General features: G+C 33.4%; 1 protein-coding gene across 1 annotated transcript; it reads left to right on the top strand.

Moving 5' to 3' along the window:
• Window positions 1-4,149: 4,149 nt before the first annotated feature.
• On the top strand, window positions 4,150-14,421 carry LOC139507609 (double-stranded RNA-specific adenosine deaminase-like; the record flags this gene model as incomplete). Its single annotated transcript, XM_071295819.1, is given in 10 exon segments — window positions 4,150-4,265; window positions 5,640-5,757; window positions 6,516-6,654; window positions 7,715-7,844; window positions 8,169-8,302; window positions 8,305-8,344; window positions 9,239-9,348; window positions 10,142-10,324; window positions 12,628-12,853; window positions 13,775-14,421. Coding segments are annotated over 10 exon segments (1,443 nt in total), but the record flags the coding sequence as incomplete, so codon positions are not given.
• Window positions 14,422-20,469: the final 6,048 nt, after the last annotated feature.

The following is a 20,469-nucleotide window of genomic DNA, read 5'->3' on the forward strand; positions in this document are numbered from 1 at the left end:
GTGGTCCCTGAGAGTTTACTACTGTCAATTAAGGATTTGAAAGCTTCAAAAATAGAGCTCTGTTTCTGTATTGTGCTTCAGCCAATGTTATTGTTTATTGATATTAACTTTATTGTACATTTTTATTTAGCATGATAATAAGAAAAAAGTTTTATTTATCTTATATGTTACTTATTAAAGACAGATTTTACATGTTAGAAAGTTTTTATGCTGTTCCAATATTGTATAAATAAAAGCAACTGTAGTAATACCGGTGTTTCAAAAGTCATAAATCGATTGAGAGAAAACAAATCGGGGTTACAACCAAAACCGAGGGAAAACATCAACTATAAGATGAAAACAAAGGAACATAAACTTATCATGCTTATCACTCAAAGTGTTTTGTAAATGTAAAAAAAAACATATCTAGCTAGCCTACTTTTCTTCATTTTCTTAGTATAATGTAACAAATTAATAGTTCAAGAAGACTAATTTTGAGCTTAGAAAAAAAAAAAAAAAAAAACCTGTGCTGATGAAACTGCAAAGTTTTAGATTTGTGTTAACCAACAGTATCAAGAATAGTACAGGACATTGATAACTACATGTATATTCAATCTTAATACCTTCCAAAGTAGTCACACTTTTCTAACTGACACATTGGTATGGCTACAACACAACACGAGACAGCCACTCTTTCACGGCAGCCTCATTCTCCTAACAGCCACACTCTTTGGACAGCTACATTTGTTGGGCAGCCACATCTGCTGAGTTCAAATATTTCACGGCAGCCACACTCTCCTGACTGACACACTCTTCTAACAGTATAATGACAGCCATACTTACCAGAGAGCATCACTTTCATTATAGTTTTACTTTCCTCACAGCATCACTTCCATTATAGTTTTACTCTCCTCACAGCATCACTTTCATTATAGTTTTACTCTCCTCACAGCATCACTTCCATTATAGTTTTACTCTCCTCACAGCCTCACTTTCATTATAGTTTTACTCTCCTCACAGCCTCACTTTCATTATAGTTTTACTCTCCTCACAGCATCACTTTCATTATAGTTTTATACTCTCCTCACAGCATCACTTTCATTATAGTTTTACTCTCCTCACTGCATCACTTTCATTATAGTTTTACTCTCCTCACATCATCACTTTCATTATAGTTTTACTCTCCTCACATCATCACTTTCATTATAGTTTTACTCTCCTCACTGCATCACTTTCATTATAGTTTTACTCTCCTCACAGCATCACTTTCATTATAGTTTTACTCTCCTCACAACCTCACTTTCATTATAGTTTTACTCTCCTCACAGCCTCACTTTCATTATAGTTTTACTCTCCTCACAGCCTCACTTTCATTATAGTTTTACTCTCCTCACATCATCACTTTCATTATAGTTTTACTCTCCTCACAACCTCACTTTCATTATAGTTTTACTCTCCTCACAGCCTCACTTTCATTATAGTTTTACTCTCCTCACAGCCTCACTTTCATTATAGTTTTACTCTCCTCACAGCCTCACTTTCATTATAGTTTTACTCTCCTCACAGCCTCACTTTCATTATAGTTTTACTCTCCTCACATCATCACTTTCATTATAATTTTACTCTCCTCACTGCATCACTTTCATTATAGTTTTACTCTCCTCACAGCATCACTTACATTATAGTTTTACTCTCCTCACATCATCACTTTCATTATAGTTTTACTCTCCTCACAACCTCACTTTCATTATAGTTTTACTCTCCTCACAACCTCACTTTCATTATAGTTTTACTCTCCTCACAGCATCACTTTCATTATAGTTTTACTCTCCTCACAGCATCACTTTCATTATAGTTTTACTCTCCTCACAGCATCACTTTCATTATAGTTTTACTCTCCTCACATCATCACTTTCATTATAGTTTTACTCTCCTCACTGCATCACTTTCATTATAGTTTACTCTCCTCACTGCATCACTTACATTATAGTTTTACTCTCCTCACAGCATCACTTCCATTATAGTTTTACTCTCCTCACAGCATCACTTCCATTATAGTTTTACTCTCCTCACAGCATCCCTTTCATTATAGTTTTACTCTCCTCACAGCATCCCTTTCATTATAGTTTTACTCTCCTCACAGCATCCCTTTCATTATAGTTTTACTCTCCTCACTGCATCACTTTCATTATAGTTTTACTCTCCTCACAGCATCACTTTCATTATAGTTTTACTCTCCTCACAACCTCACTTACATTATAGTTTTACTCTCCTCACAGCCTCACTTTCATTATAGTTTTACTCTCCTCACAGCATCACTTTCATTATAGTTTTACTCTCCTCACAGCCTCACTTACATTATAGTTTACTCTCCTCACTGCATCACTTTCATTATAGTTTTACTCTCCTCACAGCCTCACTTTCAGTATAGTTTTACTCTCCTCACAGCATCACTTTCATTATAGTTTTACTCTCCTCACAGCATCACTTACATTATAGTTTTACTCTCCTCACAGCATCACTTTCATTATAGTTTTACTCTCCTCACAGCATCACTTTCATTATAGTTTACTCTCCTCACAGCATCACTTTCATTATAGTTTACTCTCCTCACAGCATCACTTTCATTATAGTTTTACTCTCCTCACAGCATCACTTTCATTATAGTTTTACTTTCCTCACAGCATCACTTTCATTATAGTTTTACTCTCCTCACAGCATCACTTTCATTATAGTTTTACTCTCCTCACAGCCTCACTTTCATTATAGTTTTACTCTCTTCACTGCATCCCTTTCATTATAGTTTTACTCTCCTCACAGCATCCCTTTCATTATAGTTTTACTCTCCTCACAGCATCCCTTTCATTATAGTTTTACTCTCCTCACAGCATCACTTTCATTATAGTTTTACTCTCCTCACAGCATCACTTACATTATAGTTTTACTCTCCTCACAGCCTCACTTTCATTATAGTTTTACTCTCCTCACAGCATCACTTTCAATATAGTTTTACTCTCCTCACTGCCTCACTTTCATTATAGTTTTACTCTCCTCACAGCCTCACTTTCATTATAGTTTACTCTCCTCACAGCCTCACTTACATTATAGTTTTACTCTCCTCACTGCATCACTTTCATTATAGTTTTACTCTCCTCACAGCCTCACTTTCAGTATAGTTTTACTCTCCTCACAGCATCACTTTCATTATAGTTTTACTCTCCTCACAGCATCACTTACATTATAGTTTTACTCTCCTCACAGCATCACTTTCATTATAGTTTTACTCTCCTCACAGCATCACTTTCATTATAGTTTTACTCTCCTCACTGCATCACTTTCATTATAGTTTTACTCTCCTCACAGCATCACTTTCATTATAGTTTTACTCTCCTCACAGCCTCACTTACATTATAGTTTTACTCTCCTCACAGCCTCACTTACATTATAGTTTTACTCTCCTCACTGCATCACTTTCATTATAGTTTTACTCTCCTCACAGCATCCCTTTCATTATAGTTTTACACTCCTCACAGCATCACTTTCATTATAGTTTTACTCTCCTCACAGCATCACTTTCATTATAGTTTTACTCTCCTCACATCATCACTTTCATTATAGTTTTACTCTCCTCACAGCCTCACTTTCATTATAGTTTTACTCTCCTCACAGCCTCACTTTCATTATAGTTTTACTCTCCTCACAGCCTCACTTTCATTATAGTTTTACTCTCCTCACAGCCTCACTTTCATTATAGTTTTACTCTCTCACATCATCACTTTCATTATAGTTTTACTCTCCTCACAGCCTCACTTTCATTATAGTTTTACTCTCCTCACAGCCTCACTTTCATTATAGTTTTACTCTCCTCACAGCATCACTTTCATTATAGTTTTACTCTCCTCACGCATCACTTTCATTATAGTTTTACTCTCCTCACAGCATCACTTTCATTATAGTTTTACTCTCCTCACAGCATCACTTTCATTATAGTTTTACTCTCCTCACATCATCACTTTCATTATAGTTTTACTCTCCTCACAGCATCACTTTCATTATAGTTTTACTCTCCTCACAGCCAACCCTCCTGAAGCTTTATAAGCTGCTCCTCTTTCAGAGATCTGTACTTTCTTTGTCAGCCATGTTAACTGATTCAGCGTACTTTCTTTACAGACAAAGGCGGCTGCATCTTTACAGAAAACTCCAGTCCAACAGCTACAAGAATATTGTTCACAGCGAAGAGTACCATTTAACATAGAAGTCAGTGAACATCCTGACCATTTGGGTAGGTATCTGTTACAATTTAAGGTGGTATGGGAGTCTAAAATAAAAATGATAGAAATTGTTCATACTTTGCAAAAGGTACTATCTATTTATATATGTTCAAAAATATAATAAAAATGATAGGTCACTGCGCATTTTCTCAAGTTACAGGATGTGGCAAAATGACACATTTTGTATGGATTATACAGGAAAAAACATTTTTTTTTATTAGAAACTAAACAAAATGATAGAATTGTGAAATAAATTAGGAAAAGATAGCTTTCACACAATGCTTTGAGAATATCAAAAGAAAAGGTAGGGTCACCGTACGTTTTTTTCTGGCTGAAATACAAAAGAAAATTTCATGTAGAATCCTTCAGAAAATGCACTGTTTAGAGTTGCCTCCCTTAAAATGCCATTTTTTTAATTTTTTTTTAAACGACCAAATATAATCTACACATGAAAAATATTAATATTTATAAGTTATATTCGTACAAATTGGTTCTTTAAAATGAAAATTCAAATTTAATGTCTTGCATCTACTTTTTCTAACTTGATAAAAAGACCTTAGGTCTCTGTTTTTTACAATCCAAGAAAAGACACCCATACCATCTTAACATTGTATCATGGGGAGTGTAATGCCGATTAAAGTCTGAGAGCTGTATCCTAGGTGTTGGGTGATTGACCTTCAATCATTGCCTCGTGGCTTTGGTCCTGATAACGCTTCCTATCATTTATAATACTGCGTCCCGAGACTCATTTACCGGTACTCCTTCATCGAGGTTAGCGGGCTGCCAAGCTGACCAAACTGGCCCTGAAAGCAGCCGTTATGAAGTAAATAACATCAAATTAGTAAACAAACCAAATCAAAACAGCTCACAAAACCAAGATGGCGACCTCCAAAATGGCAACCACCATTCGTTCCTGACCGGATGGCACAAAATTATTTAAATGCTCACCAATCGTCTTCAGGCACCGAGCCGACCGTGCGAGGGCTCTATATCCAGTCAAGGTTGTTAAACACTTCCATATATATAACATAGGAAATCACCTGAAGCTTTGACTAGGGGATACACTTCAGCTACAACTACACAAAGATGTTCTATTTATAATCTTTTTGTCCATCTGTCTGTTCGTATGTTTGTAACACTTTTTTGAGAAACTACCTAACAGAAATATTTCACATTGGTTATCAGCTTGACAAATAGGGTATAACATGTGAGCACTTTTCATATTTGGTTAGCAGCTTGACAAATCAGATATTAGATATAAGCTTTCTACATCAGCTTGACAAACACAACCATGTTAAACAAGTCATACCAGATCTATGTACCGGGGTATAGATATTAAGAACTTATTACACCATGTAAAATATAATAAGTCTTTTTTTCTTTTGTCAGATTTGAAGCATTGGTATATGTGGATGATGATTTAATCGCTAAAGAAAGCGCCAGAACTAAAAAAGATGCAAAGAACCAAGCTGTATCAGAGGCTTTGTCTCTTCTCATACAATCTAATGTAAGTTACCATAGTAACAACCAACTTATTAAAACTCATTTCATCTGGTCCCATTTTAATTTCTCCTAAAAACAACTAAAAAAGATTCCCAAACGTATGCTACCATGTTTGTCTTTAGATTATTGCGAACCCAATGATACTTTTCCACAGATTCACCTGATAGTTACCTGTCCATTAAAACTTTTGGCAGTTCTTTTGTCTCATTGAACAAATACAATATTTATTGTTCTCTGTGTAATTTATTCAGTGGGACCTTTAAATTTCAACAGATTGAGAAAAAAAAATTGTTAATATTGGATAAACTCAAAATCACATGTAGTTTATTAATGTCAAACCTGTTATTTCTATCTATTTTATAGCAGAAATTTTTTTTTTTTACTCCTGTAAATTAATTGATGAGTGATAGATTTCTCTTAGAAGAAATTTACAGATACCACTGATTCTGCTCTTGAATGATGAAGGCATGGAAAATTTAGGTCCCTGTCCACATTCCATTTTAATTTCAACACTTTATTGAACATTATATCATGTTGATGAATTTGTACAAACCTTTATCCTCGTCAAAAATCTATCCATTGATCTTGAGTTGTTGACATCTAAATGTCTTAATATGGTATTTGGCATTGACATACCTTTACTGCAAATCTTCTTTTATTCATATGTGTTTGTTTTATGTTATATCTTGCATTAAAAATTATTTGCATGAAAGACATTTGTAACCAAATGTAAATATATATTATCATTTGTTATATTTTCAGACATACCCTACTGTAAATAAGATTTTGGAAGAAGACAGAATAGCTCAGCTGTCTTTTAAAGTATTAAATGAGAAATTAAAAGATGTTCCTGAGATAGCCAATGATAAGATATCATTAGCTGCATTTCTTATAAAGAGAGGTACGAATTAATCACTTTTATACATACAGAATCAGATTGAACTTATCTAATACACCATTTAAGTTTTGTTTCTGTGGTATTGTAGAAAATAAATATATAAAAAAACTAATGTGGTATGATTGCTAATTAGAAAACTCTACAAAAAGAGAAATGATACAGAAATTCTTGTTTCAAAATTCCAGTAGGGAACATACTTTAAATCATTGTATCAATAAACCAATTTTTTGAGACGTTTCGGCCATTGACCTTCTTCAGTTCTTTATTTTTCTTCTCAACTACATGGCTGACATTACATTTGTATTTTCAGAAAATTAAATTAATACAGAAATTAGCACGTAAAGGTCACTGTACAGCCTTCAACAATGTTTTGAAGCAGCATACACTACATGGGGATTTGTCACTGCCAATAAACAACAGTGGGCAACCAATGCGTACTTACCTCTATTATCCTCAGATTATCTGAAAATATAGAATACACATGCTTAAGGTGGTACATTTTTTTGTACCTAACACTACAGGGAAATAACTCTGTAAAATCCAATAAACGTTTTAATTAAGTTGTCTTGTTAAGGGATTATTAAGCTTCTCAATGATCAAGATAAGTGTTTGTCAAACTGCTATATAACCAGTGTAATTTTCTGATAAAACAGTTGGTTCAAATCTTTTAATTTTTTAATATTTTTCTCAAAGGGTCAAAGTAAATACTTTGTCAAAATTTTAAGAAAATTAAACGAGCCAAATCAATTTTAGTTAAAAGTATTATGATGATAAAATGGTAATTTAATGGAATGTCCACTCCATATCCTGGTTGTGATCAATTAGTTATACAGTTCACTACTGACCCCATACTGATCATAGAGGCTGAGTAAAATCCATAGGAGATTCAGACTTTGTCCTCTCACCGTATGGATTTGTATTACCCTCTATGGATCCAAAGGGGTAAACAGAAAACCATATAACTTATTTTATTCTCCAGCATCTGAAAGGTACATTTGTATTAAATTATGAGTCAAGAAAGATAACTCTTGTGTATAAGCTGTGTAAACTCTTCCATTTTCAGGTGACTCTGAACCACAAGTTGTAGCTTTTGGCACAGGGAACTGTTGTCTATCTAAGGACAGTCTGACATTGGATGGACGATGTATGATTGATAGCTATGCAGTAGCATTGGCTAGGAGGGCACTTGTCAAGTAAGACTAAATATTTATAAGCATATTGTTCTGAATAGGAATTTTTTCTGTCTAAGAGTTTTCAAATTAAAGACTCTAAGGGAATGAAAATAGGAATTCAAATTTTGTTTTTTAATCCATGCATCTTGTCACTAATAATTTTGAAAAAGGGGACGGATGTAATTCCTGAATAGTAGAGCACTTCAATATTGTTTTGGTTTGGACGATTTTTCTTTGTCTGGTCAATCAAACCGATGGCGTACACCAACTACACCCTATCCTAGATTCACCACTGCCATTTGTACTCTAAACAATATCATGAATATATAAATTTGATATTTTTAGATACTTTTTCAAAGAAATAAAGAGTTTTTGGGAAGGTGGTTCAGGAGCAAAGATATTATCCATTTTTGAGCAGGTTACTGAGACATCTCGTATGCTGAGGTTAAAAGAACACATAACCTTGCACTTGTTCGTAACAGACCTCCAACTGGGGACTATGGTTACTATGCTGACTTGAGGTAAACTCTTAACATAAGTTACATTTCAACTCTGATATAAAATGATCACAGTGGTAACTATGGTAACTACTGTAGTTTCATTTATTTTCCTGAATACCAATTTTTGTTGATTGCGGAAAACGTGTCGTTTTTGTGGATACCTGATTTTGTGGTCTTGCCAAAGTCTGCATACAACCTGGTAGTAATTTGTTATTCGTTGAACAATAAACTTTTTATGATTTATCTGTACAAACGAAATCCACAAAAATTGGTATCAAACGAATAATAATGAATCCACAATATGCTGATTTGAGGTAAACTCTAAATATTTCACCTCTCATATCTAACCATTTCAGGGTTTCTGTGGTACTATGCTGATTTCAGGTGAACTCTAAACAGTATACCTCTTTAGTGGTGTCTAAAGTTACTTTGTTTAATAATGTCAGGAATTGGTTTATTCAGATTTGTGCTGATGTCAGAAGAAAACTTAATACCTGTTTAAATATACCACATTAGTAGCTGTTATTGTTTCCATGTTAAATACAAATTAAGAATTGATGTATGATAGCCAATGAAACAATTATCTGTCAGAGACCACTACAGGTATAGATAGAAAAAATATTTTTGAAATAACAAAATATTAATAACTAGAAATGGTTTATTGAAATGAATTTGACTATTATTCATAAGTCTATTGAATGGTCCTGTTCCCTTCTTACATGAGCTTTGTCTTTGTACGTCTTTCAAGAAAGTCTCACTTCAAGAATTTCAACTTGCAGATTTACCACTAAAAAAAATGGTCCTCATTTATTACACAAACTTATAATATATATGAAAGCAAATCTTTATCACAACTATTGCTGTCAAATGTTGCTGTTAATGTTTTTTGTTAACTTTGTAACTGAACTTTGACAGGCCCTGTACACCATTATCTGACGAGAAACAACAGTTGGTATCACAAGGAGCACACTTTCCAAACTTTGCTGAGGATTTACCTGGCTGGTTTAATACAAAAAATGAAGATGGTTTGTGCCACTATTGTTACAGTTGTACACCAGTGAAGATAAAATGGACTTATATTCTTGTTTATTTATTATTTAAGTTGTGTTCATTTGAATATGCATGAATATTTTCACTGAAGATTAAACAACAATTAATCAATCACATAACAACCACTTGCATTATGAATGTAAAATGGAATTTCTCTAATTTTTGTGCTATTTTCACATTTCCTGACCGGTGTGAGAAAAATATTTCACCTAACTAGTGAAAAATCTGTTCTCGGCAAATAATTGGTTGAAATTTAATTGTGATGTTAAATTTTCTTGGTTTCTTCTAAATTTTCTTATTGTGAAGTCATGAAAAAAAAGCGACCATGTCTGATGACGTCATATCAAAAATACACAACTTTCCTAAAAATTTTGAAAAGGAAGGATAAAAATCATAAAGAGAAACAGATTCCACCACTGTAACTTGTGTATTACGATATTTCTCCACACTTAACTGTAAATTTTAATTATTTAAAAAGCTTGGCAAACCTCACGCTTTAAATAATAAAATTTTACTGTCTCGAGTGGAGAAATATCATAATACACACTTGTTGCAGTTGTGGAATCTATATATACCGGTAGTTTAATCAAAATTCTACATGAATTTATAACCATGGCAATCAGAACTTGAATATATACCTGGTTTTACAAAAGTTACGAACAAATGTCTAGAGTGCTAACACTAAATGGACTAACAAATTGTATGCTTTAATTTAATTATCTAGAGTTGCCACTTTTTAAGTTATCTCCCTTCGATTTGTATTTACAGGTGAAGTTTTACCTGTAGAAGAGGATCAAGATCCCCGACAAACTATGGCCGATCTAGGTGGTGATCAATCCTTATTACTGATGACGTGTAGTGATAAACTGTTACTATGGAATGTTGTAGGTGTCCAAGGGGCACTATTCAGTAACTTCTTACAACCCACATATATATCTTCCATCACTGTAGGTAAGTTAACAGGTAGAAGTTCTTTTAAAAAGACGTTGTTAAAAATCTTGCATGAGAATTATTAAGTATGAATTTCAATCAAATTGAATCCATGACAAGTCGCCCCACTGGCAAGTCGCCCCACTCCTAGTCGCCCCACTTTTTCACCAACTCGCCCCACTTTAAAAAAAAAACGCCCCAACCTGGATCACCAACTCGCCCCACTTTTTAAAAAATCGCCCCACTTGTGAAATGTGTTAAATCCCGTTAATATTACTCCTGAAAACTCGCCCACTGAATGGAAAACGATAAAATCTAGATTAACATATTATTAACCAGGATGAATGTAGTAAAGCCAACTCGCCCCACTCATGGAAAAAGATGTTATCCCGTTGTATATAACTTAAATTCCGTAAACATTACTCCTGCCAACTCGCCCCACTTATAGAAAACGATAATATCTAGATTAATATATTATTAACCAGGATGAATGTATTAATGCCAACTCACCCCACTTATGGAAAAAGATGTTATTCCGTGAATATTACTCCTGCCAACTCGCCCCACTTGAAAGAAAACGATAATATCTAGATTTATATTATATTATTAACCAGGATGAATGTAGTAATGCCAACTCGCCCCACTTATGGAAAAAGATGTTATCCCGTTGTATATAAGTTAAATTCCGTAAATATTACTCCTGCCAACTCGCCCTACTTATGGAAAAAGATGTTATCCCTGGGCCTTCTGTTATTTATTTTATATATTAATGATTTACCACTTAATATAGAAAATTCATTAATAGATTTATATGCAGATGATTCTACATTACATTGTAAAGGTAATAATTTTATAATGTTTTAAGTTTATTAGATAGGCGCTATAAAAATCCTTGTAATAAATATCTTTTAGAATAGTTTATTTAAAGATATTTTTTAAATATTTATTTCTAGTTGGCGTTTAATGAATAATATTTAATGCTTTAACAAATATTTATTAACATGAATGATAATCATATAAAAAAACAATACTATGTAAGTTTCTAAAGCCGTAACCTCATCAGTACAATGTAAAGTAAATAAAGTATTACTATAAAGACTTACCAGAATTGCAAGTACGATGCTGCCACCGGTCACAAGAATCACATTGCAGTGCCTCCTGTCTGGGACGCACATGCACGTCACACACAATTCAAGGATACACAGTAGACATAGTAAATGCATGTCAAAGGTTACTTTGCTTTTTACAATTTTAATACCAAGCCATAAAATGTCAACAACAACATAACCTGTTTTGACTACTTTTACTAACAAAAACACGACACACGCTTATGGTAAATGAATGAATAGGCATTCTCTTTGATATTTACTTGAAAGAAACATTTGCCTTTCTCTGATTGCTCGTTAGTGTTGAATTATTCTAAATTCAGAGACAAAAGTAATCAATCTGGTAATTGCTATGATAACAAATTGCTGTTAATTGAAATCCGTTAAGTATTATGATATATTGCATTATGATACAATTAACAGGTTTCTTTTCAATTGTTATGCAAATAACTAATCTTAAAAATAAATACAGTTATTCTTCAATAATACGAAAATTATTTTTAAGTGGGGCGAGTTTTTATATTTTAATTTTATATCTAAATATTACCGTTTTCCATTAAGTGGGGCGAGTTGGCAGGAGTAATATTAAACATGATTTAACCAATTTCACATGTGGGGCGATTTTTTAAAAAGTGGGGCGAGTTGGTGATCCAGGTTGGGGCGTTTTTTTTAAAGTGGGGCGAGTTGGTGAAAAAGTGGGGCGACTAGGTGTGGGGCGACTTGCCAGTGGGGCGACTTGTCCTGCTTCCGTAAAATTACGTCATTAAAAATTTACAAAAACTGATTTACAAATCAGTTTGTTAAACTTGTAAGTGTCAAATCAAACCATTTGAGGAGTTTAAGGTAAAAAAAAAAAAGTATTATGTAGATTGATAATGAAAAGTCAGATGATCTGAAAAAAAGCAAACCAAGATGGATGTCTAACCCTTTCATCACCATTTTTCTTTTTTTCACAAATTGCAATATAATTGACCTCAAGCAAAACAATGCTTGTCAGGTATAATTCTGTTCGGTAATAATTCTAGAACTGATGTATTTAAGTTGAAGGTAAAAGAGTTGTTCTTTTTCCCAAATTAAAAATACCAATTTTCCTCTGATATTTTATATTAATTTTTTGTTTGTCTCAAGGGTGAAAGACCAGCTGCTTATTCCCATGCTTCATACGTTGAACTGCATTCATGCAAGTAAAAAAATACTGATACATGTAATATATTTTAGGTCGTCAGTATGATCATGGACATTTCTCACGTGCCATGTGTTGTCGTGTGTATGATGTCCTAGAAAATGACCTTCCTGATGGTTATCACATCAATCATCCCACCTTGACAACCTTGTCGACTCCCTATCAACACCATGATGAAACGTTAACTCATTTGTGTATGAACTGGTCAGTGGAGGATGAAGTAGAAGTTATAGACGGTCTAGAGGGTAGAACTGATGATATGTAAGTCTTTAGTGCTATTCCATTAACATGTATGTTCACATGATGTTGGAGGGTAGGAAAGGAAGTTAAATTATTGCAATGTGGATCATTACCATTATGCAAAATTATCTAAGAAATGGTTTTTGGTTATACAGATATTTAAAGTCCCTTCCTACCCTCCCTCGTACATTTTAATGTAACAGCTCTTAGTTGATTTATTTACTGTGGATTCACTTATTGTTTTGTGGGTACCAAATTTCTTGGATTAAGGGGGGAAAAATTGTTGATACATGTATTTGATTTCATGGTTTTGCCAAAATATTTAGACATGCTTTAAGAAACTTGTACTAATTTAAGCATTGAAATTTGGTGGTACACCTATACAAAAGAAATCCAATAAAAATTGTCACTCTTCAGATAAGAATGAATCCCCCAACTCAGAAAGAGGGTGTAATACTACAATCCCCTTATCTACAGTCCCTTTGTTCATTACTATTGTTGCATATTATTCAGCTATTTCAATATTAAAGAAAAGACAAAATGTTTGGTCAGGTACATTATTATGTCGATTTTCAGTCATTTTCAGTTCTGCCCGACAGTCACTGCCTGTTTGTCAGTACTTTGAATTTTGATACATTGTAGTATCCACTGAGCATGGAATTTTCTAATATATTAATGAGAAGTTTGCACTATTATTCCTTTAACTCTTGCATGAACTACATCATAGATAATGAAATAGTTGTTGATGAGTTATATAAATATACTTTGAAATTAAAGTGATAATGATATAAATATATATTTAAGTGGAAAGAATGAAAATGCTAAGCAGAACCTCATGTTTTCCTAGTTTATATATACATTTATTATGTACAATGTGTGTACCAAATTCATACATTTCTCATAATGTACCATGAGTGTAGAACATCTTTCTGTATTTTACAGATCTCCATCCAAAACTGGAGCCACAAAAGCAAGTCGTCTATGTAAGGCTGGTTTTCTTCATAGATATAAAGAAATAGCTAAATTGACTTCACAGAATCAACTTCTACAAGTGCCTACATACTCAGCAGCCAAACAGATGAACAAAAACTATCAAAGAGCCAAACAGGCATTCAGAAAACATTGTCATGACATTGGAATAGGAAACTGGGTCCGTAAACCAGTAGAAGTTGATCAATTTGTCAAGTGACTATACAGAACATTGTCAAGTGGCTATACAGTCTTTCATGTCATCCTCATGATCCTGTACAAATGGAATGGATCATCAATCATATGATGTTTTTTCATGTCAGCATAAATCATATGCTCATTTATCATGTGATCAATAGTCTAGTGCTCATTAATCATTGTTCATTGCAATTGTCATGAGATTTATCATTGTTCATTGCAATTGTCATGAGGTGTCCCATGGTGATCTAATTGTTTTAATTGATTTTGTATTTTCAATGAGATTTTTGTGCAAATTATGACAACATTCATTTGTTGACATGTGTTACATTGTCAACAGAAGGCAAATAATCCTGTTCAGATTTTTGATATGAACTTGTTCAAACTTGTGTTGAACTGTGAACTTTTGCTCTGGTGTTGAAACGACTGAGTGTGACTTTCAGATGAAGAACAATATAAGAATATATAAGAATATATTACTTTGCAAGTGTGTGTATTATGAATTTATACACAATATCTCTTCTATTACATTGTTTCTGGGGACAGTTGTCTTATTGACAATCATACCACATACAGGTGTCAGGGGCGGATGCAGGAATTTTCGAAAGGGGGGGGTGCTTACCAAGGGCACCCAGGGCAAAGGGGGGGTGCAAAACATATGTCCCGATACAAATGCATTGATCGGCAAAAATAAAGGGGGGGTGCGCACCCCCGGAACCCCCCCCTGGATCCGCCACTGGGTGTGTCTTCATTTTGTTATATTTGTATGCATTGTTTCATCATTTTAAAAATAGCTATTCACTTTTTAAAAACCAACATGGAGACAGGGGAAATGCTTACGCAGGTATTATTTATATATACTTGCATCAACTTTAAAATAAGTGTTGGTGGGTTAAAACATGCCTCTTTTTTTCTATTTCTGGAATGTTAATTCTTTTGTAGAATCAACTGCTTCGTTGTTTCTAAACAAAGACATGTATTGCTTATAAATAGACGTAGGCAGTCTTTTAAAAATAATTAACGAGGGAAACTTTAAAATTTCAGCATCATTAATTAAAGATACAATAGTACTTATGTATTTCACCATTCTTATTTGAAAAAGGAACTAAATTACTTGATCTACAAAAAAAACACTCAGAATTATGACTTAATAATTATGTTTTTGTATTTTTTTGCTAGGTTGCACATAGTAACAGTTAAAGTATGGGAATACAAATATTTTATTTTTGTATTTCACAAGATCCCCAATACTATTATAAGTTATCAACATTCATATCTGTAGATATTGGTATTTTAACACAATGAATGTAGATGACAAAATTGTTCCTGGTCTTAGTCAAAATCAAGCTATTTGTAGGGAAATTCTGACACAAGGTGTATAGGGAAAACAACACTATTTTAAATTTCTGGAATCTAAAAACGTTTTATTGAAATTTGGAAAATTTAACATATTAGGGTAGGGTACTAACTACCTTTGATAGATCCCTACAGGTAGTAAATTATAAGATGCTTGTATTACAGAGACAGAGAAACCAGAATATATCAATTAGTGCCCAATGTTGGAAGTGTTATCTCATTGACAGCATGACTTCAATATAAGTTATATGGTTTGCTACTGACCCCATATGGATCCATAGAGGGTTAGTAAAATCCATAGGGAGTGAGTCCGGAGGATCGGTAGGGGGTCAGTTGTTAAAGTAGAACGAATTTATCGGACGCTAGACTTTTTCTGCAGCGTTTTGTTGAAAAATAAACAATGAAACACAACAACATTAATAGATGACGTCGCCATTAACGCGTAATGAACCCCATATGGTCTCATAGGGGGGTCACCATGTGACGGCGTTTAACCAATCACAACGTGATAATTCATCTGTGGTCCGATAACATGAGTTATTTGTATAGCTAGTCAAATAGTCCCGTACATTGAAGACGTGGTAGCCAAGTTAAAAGCCTTGTCCTGGGGTTTTTGATTATGTATTTACTTGGCCGTTTTTATATTGATTATTTGATTTCCAAACCAAATTTTTCATGATTATTTGATAAGCTAACATATGTTCTTTGACCTATACTGTTTTACTTTTACAAATTGTGACTTGGATGGATGATTGTCTCATACCACTCCTTCTTAAAATGTATGTATGTATATTGAAAACTCATTTAACTTTTATGTTTTTGCAATAGGAAGATGTATACTTCTGAGTCATGCATTATAGTATCAATTAAAGGATACATATTGATTAAATATATTTTATATTCAACCATTGAAGATGAAGATATATTTCTGTTAATGCTTTGCAATAGTATTTGCAGTTGAAAGGTTAATTTATTTCAAAGATTTTATTTTCAAGTTTATCTTTTTAGAAATTAAATATAAATTGAATTAACACATACAATCAGTATGCATTAATTTTTTTATGGTTTAAAGTATTTTTGAGTACTTTACCAAAAATTCATGGTTACATCAACTAGAAACTTAGTTGATATGTTCATTATTGTATGGACTTTTATTTTTTGTATGTGCCAAATTGGTGCTGTGACTCTGAATTTGCAGTTTACTGTAAATGAAATACTGGGTCTTATGGACGCATATTCATGTTTTTATTATTTTGTTTATAATGCAGTGGTAAATAGAAAATAGCTTGTGATCATTATTTAATGAAAAATGTTGTTAACATCAGTTTGAAAACTCTGTAGAATGCAGTGAACATTAAGAGGAAGGTTACTCATTTATTTGCAATAAACTGTATGAAAAATTAGGTGTTAATATCTTTTATGTGCAGATTGAATACAGTAATTTCATTTTTATTTAAAAAATTTATTTCTACATTTTATATTTCTGTTCTCAAAATTTGTTATGGCTGAATTTCAAAATCTTATTAACTTGGACTTTTACCTTGTACATGTTGCATTTACAATATTTCGGTCTCAAATTTTACGAAAGGAAATATATTCTCTATTTAAATTTTGGTATATATGACCTTTTATGAGGTAATGAAGTCTTATATAAAAAGAAAGTTGGTGTTGTGGGGTAAAAATATTTTCACCTATATCTTAATTCAGGTTTTAGACTCCTTGCCCCCCCCCCCCCCCCCCCCCACCCCCCCCCCTTTTTGACTATATCCTTAATATCAATCAATAAAAAAAGCATGAAAATGAGGTCAAGGTTAAATGAACCCTGTCAGGTAAACATGTTTATTTCAAAATCATTCTGTATACCAAATAAAGCTGATCTATTGCTATAGTATTTTAGAATTCGACAAAACCACAAAAGTTTTACAATTTACATTGACCAATGAACCATAAAATTGAGAGCAACATCAGATAAATCCTGTGATAGACATGTATACCTTTCATAGTTTACTTTTTGCATATAGTATCAAAGATATGGACTTAACCACATAAACCTGACCTTAAATCATTGATCCTTAAAAGGAGTTCATTGTCATGTGAATCATATTGGACAAATTTAGACCCTTGCAAGGATCCCATATACAGAATATAGTTTATCATGTTAATCATGAGTGAGAACCTGACATGTCTGCTCTTTGGTCAGGTTGTTGTCTCTTTGACACATTCCCCATTTCCATCCTCAATTTTAAACTATGCAAAATATTCAAAGTCAATGAACCATGACTGAAGGTGCAGGATGGAAAGGAGAAAAACTAATGGTGATACAACTGCATAACTAAATACAACTGATACATCAATAGTGTTTCCATTAAATCTGAACTTATTACAAATGTGCATGTCAACCATTTTAAGATTTCAAAGTTTAACAAGAGGTTTTCACAGTAAACTGGATTTTCCTGCAGAGGTCAAACCCTCAACAGTAAAGCTCTGAATTTGGATTGTGAAAAAATATTTGACACAGGATAGGTTTGTGACACAAAATAAATATGGTCAAAGAACTGGCAGATTTGAAATAAGACATTTACTTATTATGTTCCACATCCCAAATCTAAGTACATTGTTGGAATCAGCATAAGAACCCAAATGATTCAATCTTTGAAGAGCCTGCAACTTTCGTTGCAGGAAGCTTGACATAGGGATAGTGTTAACTTACTTCTTAAAAGCTTTATATTATAGAAGGTGGAAGACCTAGATGCTTTATACTTTGAATATAGATATATTACAAAGATTCTGTCTGTCACGTGTCTATTGCCCTTGACCTCAGATTCATGGTTCAGCAACTACTTGAAAAAAAAGTTTTTATTTTGTAATGTTAATTTCTCTCTTATTATAAGTAATAGGATAACTATATTTGATATGTGCGTATCTTGAAAGGTCTTCATTCTTATCTGACAGTTTTCACTTGACCTCAACCTCATTTTATGGATCAGTGAACAAGGTTAAGTTTTGGTTATCAAGTCCATATTTCAGTTACAATGTACTGTAAGCAATAGGTCTAGCATAATTTTTGTATGGCAGAATTGCAAGGTGTACATGTTCTAACTGACAGGTGTCATCTGACCTTGGCCTCATTTCATAGTTAAGTGGTTAAAGTTAAGTTTTTGTGTTTTGGTCTGTTTTTCTCATACTAAAGTTTATTATATTTGGTGTTTGCAATGAATGCAAGGTGTATATGTCCAACTGGCAGGCATCATCTGACCTCAACCTCATTTTCATGGTTCAGTGGTCAAAAGAAAGTTTTTGGAGTTTTCGTCTCTTTTTCTATTACTAAGTGGAATAGATCAGCTATATTTTGTGTATAGAAATATTTTATAATATTCATGTCAGCCTCCAGGTTTCTTTGACCTTGACCTCATTTTCATGGTTCATTTCTCAGTGTTAAGTTTTTCAAGTTTTGGTCTGTTTTTATACCCCATGCAACGAAGTTGCCGAGGGTATAATGTTTTTGACCCGTCCGTCCGTCCGTCCATCCGTCAGTCAGTCCCTCAGTCCTGTTTCTTGTCATCGCAACTCCTCTCAAACCACACAACAGAATTTCACGAAACCTTTTCAGATAATAAGGACATACTATGTAGTTGTGCATATCGACTGGAAATTGCGATTCAATTTTTTTTCTAGGAGTTACGCCCCTTTGAACTTATTTACTTTAATGTACTACTGCAACAGTTTGTCATCGCAACTCCTCTCAAACCACACAACAGAATTTCACGAAACCATTTCAGATAATAAGGACATACTATGAAGTTGTGCATATCGACGGGAAATTGCGATTCAATTTTTTTTCTAGGAGTTACGCCCCTTTGAACTTATTTACTTTAATGTACTACTGCAACAGTTTGTCATCGCAACTCCTCTCAAACCACACAACAGAATTTCACGAAACCTTTCAGATAATAAGGACATACTATGTAGTTGTATATATCGACGGGAAATTGCAATTCAATTTTTTTTCTAGGAGTTACGCCCCTTTGAACTTATTTACTTTAATGTACTACTGCAACAGTTTGTCATCACAACTCCTCTCAAACCACACAACAGAATTTCACGAAACCTTTTCAGATAATAAGGACATACTATGTAGTTGTGCATATCGACGGGAAATTGCGATACAATTTTTTTTCTAGGAGTTACGCCCCTTTGAACTTATTTACTTTAATGTATTACTGCAACAGTTTGTCATCGCAACTACTCTCAAACCACACAACAGAATTTCACGAAACCTTTTCAGATAATAAGGACATACTATGTAGTTGTGCATATCGACGGGAAATTGCGATTCAATTTTTTTTCTAGGAGTTATGCCCCTTTGAACTTATTTACTTTAATGTACTACTGCAACAGTTTGTCATCGCAACTACTCTCAAACCACACAACAGAATTTCACGAAACCTTGTAGATAATAAGGACATACTATGTAGATGTGCATATCAACAGGAAATTACGGTTCAATTTTTTTTCTAGGAGTTATGCCCATTTGAACTTATTTACTTTAATGTACTACTGCAACAGTTTGTCATCGCAACTCCTCTGAAAACACACAACAGAATTTCATGAAATTTTGTAGATAATAAGGACATACTATGTATATTGACAGGAAATTATTATTCAATATTTTTTCTTATACTTATTTAATTTCTCCAATGACAATGTGGGGACGTGGGGTATGTGAGCGTGCTCACTAAGGTTCTTTAATTCTTAACTATAAGCAAAAGGTCAACTATATTTGTTGTATTGAAGGATTGTTCATGTCTGCTTCAGGAGCCTCTGGCCTTTGTTAGTCTTGTATTATATTTAATTTTAGTTTCTTGTGTACGATTTGGAGTTTATTATGGCGTTCATTATCACTGAACTAGTATATATATTTCTTTAGGGACCAGCTGGAGGACACCTCCCAGTGCGGGAATTTCTCACTGCATTGAAGACCTGTTTATTATATTTGATATGACCTTGACCTTAATTTCTTGGATCATGTTAAAGCTTTTTTTTAAGGACTATCAACATAATTTAAATGAATAGTAAAGAAAGCTAGACATTTCAGCAATCTTGTTTATGAAATA

The sequence above is a fragment of the Mytilus edulis genome, unplaced genomic scaffold (assembly GCF_963676685.1).
Source record: "Mytilus edulis unplaced genomic scaffold, xbMytEdul2.2 SCAFFOLD_684, whole genome shotgun sequence".
NCBI classification, from domain to species: domain Eukaryota; kingdom Metazoa; phylum Mollusca; class Bivalvia; order Mytilida; family Mytilidae; genus Mytilus; species Mytilus edulis.